We start from the raw sequence: 7,500 nt of genomic DNA, 5'->3' as shown, positions 1-7,500 counted from the left end.
CAATAATAATCAATATAATGTTATTATCATGATTATTATCAATGTAATATTCCAACCATTTCCTTATTTCTGAAATAATCTCCGCAAGAACTATCTTGGATGGAATACTATTTATTTTGGCTTTGATTGGTTGGTACTAGTACCATTTGTTTTTGTGTACGATCTCGGAGTAGGCTGCCTACAGAGGCACGTTTCTCGACGGCCTGCTTATGGGGCGGGCAGCTGGCGGATCGTGAGGAAAGATCAGATGAATGTGATCAATTATGTTTCGGCCTAGAATCGCTGATACAACCTTTAACAAATGGACGCATAAACCTCATTAAGCTGTCCTGGGGTTCCATGTTCCTGTTCTGTTTGAAACAAAAATAGATATTGTGTATAAATACAAATATAATAATGACTTTTAAAAACTTTATTTAACTTTTGAACACATTATAAAAACAAAGGAACTATTTTTAACCTAATAATTCAAATGTTTTCTAGGAATGGCCACTCCTCACAGTTCCTTGTCTGAGGAGAACTTTTCATGTCCCATATGTCTGGATGTGTTCAACAGACCAGTGTCTACACCATGTGGACACAACTACTGCAGAACCTGTATTACAACGTTCTGGGATGACAAAGACCAGTACAAATGTCCTGTTTGCAATGAGATTTTCCAAACAAGACCTGATTTACGGGTCAATACCCTCTTATCAGAGATGGTTGATCAGTTTAGAACGTTCATACCAGTTAAAGAGCAGCAGTGTGTTGAACCAGGAGAAGTTCCCTGTGACGTCTGTACTGGGACCCAGCTGAAGGCTGTGAAGTCCTGCCTAGTGTGTTTTATCTCATACTGCCAAACCCACCTGGAGCCACATCAGAGAGTCACAGTTTTGAAGAGCCATGAGCTGGTCGAGCCTATGAACCGTCTGGAAGAGAGGATGTGTAAGAAACACAACCAACTTCTGGAGCTCTTCTGCCAGATTGAACAGGTATGTGTGTGTCAGTTCTGCAAAGAGGGTGACCACAGGTACCATCCTGTTGTACCTCTAAAGGAGGCATATGAAGTGAAGATGGCCCAGCTGGGGAACATAGAGTCTGAAGTTCAGCAGATGATCCAGGAGAGACAACAAAAGATTCAGGAGATCAAAGACACAGTAGGACTCATCAAAGCAGACGGAGACAGAGTGATTGCCGATGGTGAGGAGGTCCTCGTTGCACTAATGCTCTGTATTGAAAAGTGCCGTGATGATCTCAATGAAGTGGTGAAAGACAAGCTGAAAACAACAGAGGCACAGGCTGAAGGCCTCATCAAAGAACTTGAGCAGGAAATAGAAGAGCTGATCAATAGATGCTTAGAGTCGAAGCAGTTCTCACACACTGAAGACCACCTCCACTTCCTCCAGACCTTCATGTCCCTGAATAAACCTCCACCCACCAGGGACTGGACGACGGTGGAGGTCCGTCATCCATCATACATAGGGACCTTGAGTAGTTCTATGGATCAGCTGAAGGAGACACTGGACATGGAAATGAAGAAGGTGCCTGACCTGCGTTCAGCTCTAAAGAAGTGTAAGTGTCTGGGTAGTTTGATTCATCACAAAACGCACTTACTATTTAAATGGAATATCCATCCACACAACAAAAGTGGTGGTCTGTTCATTCAGATCCTACTGGAAATGAAGACGATGCTTTACTTTTTACATTACAGTTTTTCTCAGTCGCTTTGGTACATTTCTCAGATCAGAATTGAAATTCTCAAAACTACCTGTTCAATCTTCACAGCATTGTGTCGTTTGTGCACATCAAAAAAGCAGTTTCTCATTTCTTGGAACAACTTGCAAATGCTTTGGTACATTCATGCAAATGAATATGTACAATTCTCTGCTCTTTCCTACATTATCAATTGCTTATTTCATGTTGATCAAAATGTATTGTAATGGTCTCTATGGAATAGTCTCACCCCCACAACATTTAGGCATTAGTTATTTTGCATAAGTCTTTACATGCAAAATGGTTGAACAAATATGTCACACATATTTCTATACATTTCCATTAGACTTTTTTTCTAAATCTGTCCTGAATTGGTAAATTGCTACCAGGTGAATCTTGACTTTCTCTAAAGAAGGGAAATGTGTGAAGTGTTAGATCAACCAACGATCAACCAGTTTACTGGAATAGCTCAAAGGTGCATCTCCTGAACCATGAACTGGCAAGTATATATATAGCTGGAGCACAACACAATGTTACATTGACTGAGAATGTATGGCCCAACAGACAGGAACGTCAGGAGGTGTAGGATGACTGCACTGTTATTCCTACAGAAATGCATGTACAGTTTACCCTAAGGAGATTTTCCTATGTTCACATTTCTAGCAATGACATGGTCTGTCAACAAATTACAGTACCAACAGTAAAAGAGTAAATGTGAATCTTGTCAAGTCACTTGCAATCAATCTCCCACATACACTAAGATGTAACTTACAATTTACAATAATTGTCTTCCAAAACTTTAGCCATGGTTTACATCAGAATATCCCTCCAGAGTACACTGTTATATTGACAACATGACTAAGCAATTTGCCTGTCTTATCCATACACAATGACACAAGGACTTGTCATTTTGATGGCATTGACATGTTCATTGACACAGATATTTACTTTTGAGAGATGAACTAAGGATTTTGAGCAAGAGACTTGCTTTTGCATGAAATCCATGGTGTTTTGCTATTTGAACGAATTGTTTTGAGAAATGCACTTACTGTTTTGCAAATTTCAATTCTGAACTGAGAAATGTACCAAAGCGACTGAGAAAAACTGTAATTTGGAGTGCTGCTAGGCAGTCTCAACTTATGTTCTTCATAGACTTTATTATTTCTTTATTATTCTCCACAATATTTGGCTGGAATGGATCAAATGTAAATATAATGCATCAGTTGTTATAAAGAAAGACACACAAAGACGCAAATGTTTCTCAACACGATGGGTCAAGAAAACCCTGGCGATCAGAAGCTCAGTAACAGTAATGTGATATCTTGCCTGGAAGTGGGTGCAAGAGGGTGCTACACACTGGTGGTGGTGAGTGAGGTCCCCCCCGTCACTGTGAAGCGTCTTTGAGTGTCTTGAAAACACTATATAAATTCTTTCAATTTATTAAGTATGCAGGCAGGAATACAGGTATATTAAGCTCCTCAGAAACATAACCAAGCAAACAGATATCCAGAAGTGGCCTTATTTTAGTGAAGTTCGCTTGTCAGAGTTGGATGCAGATGTTGGCAAACTTCCTGGTGAAAGCAGTTCAAGAGCAATCGAGCCGTAGCACATTATCAACAGTAATTCAAGCCTTTATGTGGTGAACATTGCTATTGGCTGGGTCATTAATGGGCCAATAAGTTAAGAAGTGAATAACAGAACAAACTGCCTCATTGCTAAGTGGAAAGTTTTATAGATGGAAATAGAGATGCTAACAGTATTTTCAGAGTACAACTACAACGACAAAAAACGGAAAACTGACAATATTATCAAGTGAAGGTGGCAGAAAAAGATCAAGATCTCCATTTTCTTTGGTGGCTCAAGGGCAAGTTGAACGAACCCATAGAAGAATTAAGAATGACAGAACACATCTTTGGGGCCACTTTATCGTCAATATGTCCTGAGAATAACCGTTGAGGACCACAAAGCCATCGAACACCCAGAAGCTGTCCAAACAGTCCTTCATAACTTATATGTAGAGGACTGATTTAAGAGCGCAGCTACAGAAGATGATACACTGACCTTGGCTAGTGATCTTTACACTTTGTGTACAAGTCAAGCTTTCACTTTGACAAAATGGTTGAGCCACAGCAGGAAGGTGTTAATGTCCATCCCCAGAGTACACAGAGCTAGTGAAGTGAGAGCCATGGATCTAAGCCAGACCTGGGCATCGCGTGGCCCAGGATGGTGCGAGTACTGTAGGTGCATGCGTTTGTTACGCAGCTGCTTGAATGAAGGCAGAATCAAAACCAAATCCATTGGAGCAGGTAGACAGCTAAAATGCGCCGTAAATATAGGAAGATGTGTCGGATCTTTGTTTAGTTTGACGAGAAGCAGTAGAGAAGCAAGGATGTGTTTCTATAGGAGTGACATACAGAGGAATCACAAGGAAAGGAGGGAGTAGTGACAGCAGGCTTGGAGGGTACGTTCAACACAAGGGATGGGGATCAAGTCCATGTTTTATTGAATTAAATTGAATTGCCTGCCAATAGCCGTCAAACTAAACAAAGAACAATTAAATTGCAACATGTCCTCGTTTGCTTTATTTCTCATTGGTCAATTGGTTTGTTCATCTCTGAACGTGCAAAGCGGTCAAAGGCTTGGCTACATTTCAGTAAAGCCAAAGATGAGGAGGGAACAAAAAGCAGTTTATGCTCAGTTTCAATTTATTGCAAAGGGATGAAACCAACATCAATGCTTAAACTCCAAGTGAGAAGTGTGGTTAAAAAGGGAAGAAACACAAGAACATTTATTAAAAAATGGACATTTCATGGCCAATAGAAGCTTCGATCTTAATGTTTTGTTTGGAATTGCTTAGTTCTCCTGCCTAACCAATTAATGTAAACAATCAGAAACATGTTGATTAATTATAATAATTTAATTAAAAACAATTCTGTGATGATAATTTCAGTATAATTGATGAGCTTTACATAGGTCAAAAATGCATTATTTAATAATAAATGAATTTTGAAAACATTTCAGTATTTCTTGATTACCTATGTAAAACACTACTTCACTGTCGTAGAAATGGGTTTGAGATTACTTTGGTTGTTTTACAGGGGTCAGATATATTTAGATGCATCTGCTTGGCCATGTGATAGACATTATAACTCAGTGTTTTCTAATAAACATCCAGAAGAAAGTTATTGTTTCTTGTTTTTCGTGTTGCAAATATGGTTGGTTTGTCTGACTCCAACAAGTGATACATATATGGTGAAGGAGAATGAAGCTTAGTGCCACTACAATAATGATAATGTGAATCTGAATATTAATCATCAGTATCATCACCAACATAATGGTTTATCAGCCGCCTAATCATGTCTTGTTCTCTCATCAGATGCCTGCAAACTCACACTGGACAAAAACACAGTCTACAAACGAATCTCTCTGTCTGATGAAAACAGAAAAGCAACGATGGTTGGAAAAGAGCGTAGGTATCCTCATCACCCAGAGAGATTTGACTCAAATAGCCAGGTGTTGTGTAGAGAGGGTCTGACTGGCCGCTGTTACTGGGAAGTAGAGAGGGAAGGATGTGTTTCTATAGGAGTGACATACAGAGGAATCACAAGGAAAGGAGGGGGTAGTGACAGCAAGCTTGGAGGGTACTATGAGTCCTGGAGACTTCAATGTTCTGATGATCAATACAAGGCCTGCGGCCAAAATAGGGGAACAAACATATCTACCCCCTTCCCTGACTCTGATACAGTAGGAATTTATCTGGACCGGCCTGCTGAAACTCTGTCCTTCTACATAGTAGGTCATAAAAAACTGACACACATCCACACCTTCAACAACACATTCACCGAGGACCTCTACCCTGGGTTTCGGCTTGGGCCTGGTACCTCAGTACGTCTTCTTCAGTTGTAGTAACACGCGGGAAATCATGTTTTGGTCCACATTAATGACAGTGCGGTAGAAATAACTCAAAAGCCAACCCTTTTCATGGTAACTGAGCTGTTACCCTTAAGGATTATGAGTGGTGAAGTACGTCTCCATGACATCCCGAATAAAACCTTAATAAATCTTAATAACTAACTAAATCAATAATAATACACGGTCAAATTAAACCAAATTGATTAACTTAAAATTGATCACTTCCTTTATCCACTTTGCTGGGCATTCTGTCACTGTTTCCCCAAGTTCACCTTAATAAGAAGTTATCAATTATACACTTCGGTCCCTCAACGAACACATGGAGAAACTGTGTGTGTGCGTGCGTGCGTGCGTGTGTGTGTGTGTGTGTGTGCGTGTGTGTGTGTACGGTGTGTGTGTGTGGGTGTGTTACAGTTCAAACAGTTCAAGAGGGAGGAGGAAGTGGAACACACAGGAGGTCTCTCTCCTCCCAGGGATGCTAGGAGGCCAGGAGGTGCAGGGGGAGCACACATGAATAATTACAACATGACAAGGAGGTCAATGCAGTCCCATCTAGACTAAAGTCTACATGAATAGGAAGGAATGATCATAAAGAGTAGATTAATCAGATTCATGGGAACATGACACAGAAATAAAATACAACAGTCATCCCAATTTCTGCACAAAATACACACACATACCTAAACCACGATCCACACTCACACCTCCACCTTCTTCTCTCTCTCTGTTTCTCTCTGTCCTCTATGTTTCAGCCATTGCGTTTGGTTGAGTATGCACTAAAGTTAGTAGACTTCACACACTGTGTATAATCTGTAATAAAAATCACACTAAAGTGCTGATGAGTCTGGCTGTGGTGCACAGGGTCTCTAGCTGGTCCAACAGGCCCGCGTCCCGTGGTTCTGGTGGGGGGAGATAATACCCTGATTAGGGGTGGAGGGAAAAAAATCTATTCATGGGAGAATCACAAAGCTAATCTTCCGTGATTCTGATCAATTCACAATTGCTTTTCCTGTTTATTTCTTAGGTTGAATGAATATTTATCTGTATCTTGTATATGTAGGCCTGTGGGCCTTTTTATATCAGAACATGGACATGATTTGTGGGTCACCTCTACTATAAAGGACTATAAAGTCCAACGCTGCAAATATTATTTCCTAGACATTATTTCTGTAACTGATGCTATTTTAGCTTGTTGTTGCATCCCCGATTTAACTGTGTTCTTAACTCAATACCTTGTTAGAATGTATAGAATATATGAAATATACATAAATTAAATAACGGCAGTGAATCGTGTTCTTAGACTCTGTGTTATACTTCGCTTTTCTTGTGTTGTGTGCCGTGGTGTAACACTGAGTGTTTTTACAACCCAGTGTTGTTGTGTGATGATGTATGTAAAGGGTGTGGTTGGTTTTTCCCCACGGGGACAATAAACCGACTAACTAAAATAAATCAATAAATAAATTGTAACGCTCGCATACAGATAACTCGAGGTTTAGAATCGGCCACAAGAATAAAATACCTTTAACAGAGGAATATGTTAACAGACTGAGTTACCACCAATTGGCTTCTGAAACTGGCTGTCATGGAAACCAACGGTTTGATCAAAATAAAACACTTTGCAGTCTCGGTGAAACAGGTGAACTAGAGACTCAGAGTCTCACTCTGTCTCTACATTATAATGAACAAATAATGAAATCAAAAATAATCCTCTGCCCAATGTAGAAAACTAATTCAAGATTACCCAAACCACTAAAAAGCCAAGATACAACTCTTACTTGTTAATAATTGTAATAATTGCATGCATTGCATGTTGTCAATTTGTATGTGTACTGTTCATGCATAATCTACTAATTTATTTACATATTTGTTTCTGGGAGGAATTGAGAAAGAGAA

The 7,500-nt window shown here is 39.8% G+C and overlaps 1 protein-coding gene across 1 annotated transcript in view; it reads left to right on the top strand.

Annotated features, from left to right (window-relative positions):
- The window catches only part of ftr64 (finTRIM family, member 64), a 7,821-nt gene extending 765 nt beyond the window's left edge, over positions 1–7,056 (top strand). Inside the window, exons 2-3 of the mRNA XM_030355054.1 lie at positions 484–1,554; positions 5,072–7,056. Coding sequence (XP_030210914.1) covers positions 486–1,554; positions 5,072–5,601 — 1,599 coding nt within the window. The 5' untranslated portion in view covers positions 484–485 and the 3' untranslated portion in view covers positions 5,602–7,056. The remainder of the gene's footprint in view (positions 1–483; positions 1,555–5,071) is intronic.
- Positions 7,057–7,500: the final 444 nt, after the last annotated feature.

This window comes from Gadus morhua, chromosome 4, assembly GCF_902167405.1.
Source record: "Gadus morhua chromosome 4, gadMor3.0, whole genome shotgun sequence".
Classification (NCBI taxonomy): domain Eukaryota; kingdom Metazoa; phylum Chordata; class Actinopteri; order Gadiformes; family Gadidae; genus Gadus; species Gadus morhua.
Note: the sequence above shows the minus strand (reverse complement) of the source record. Positions and strands in the feature narration are given on the sequence as shown.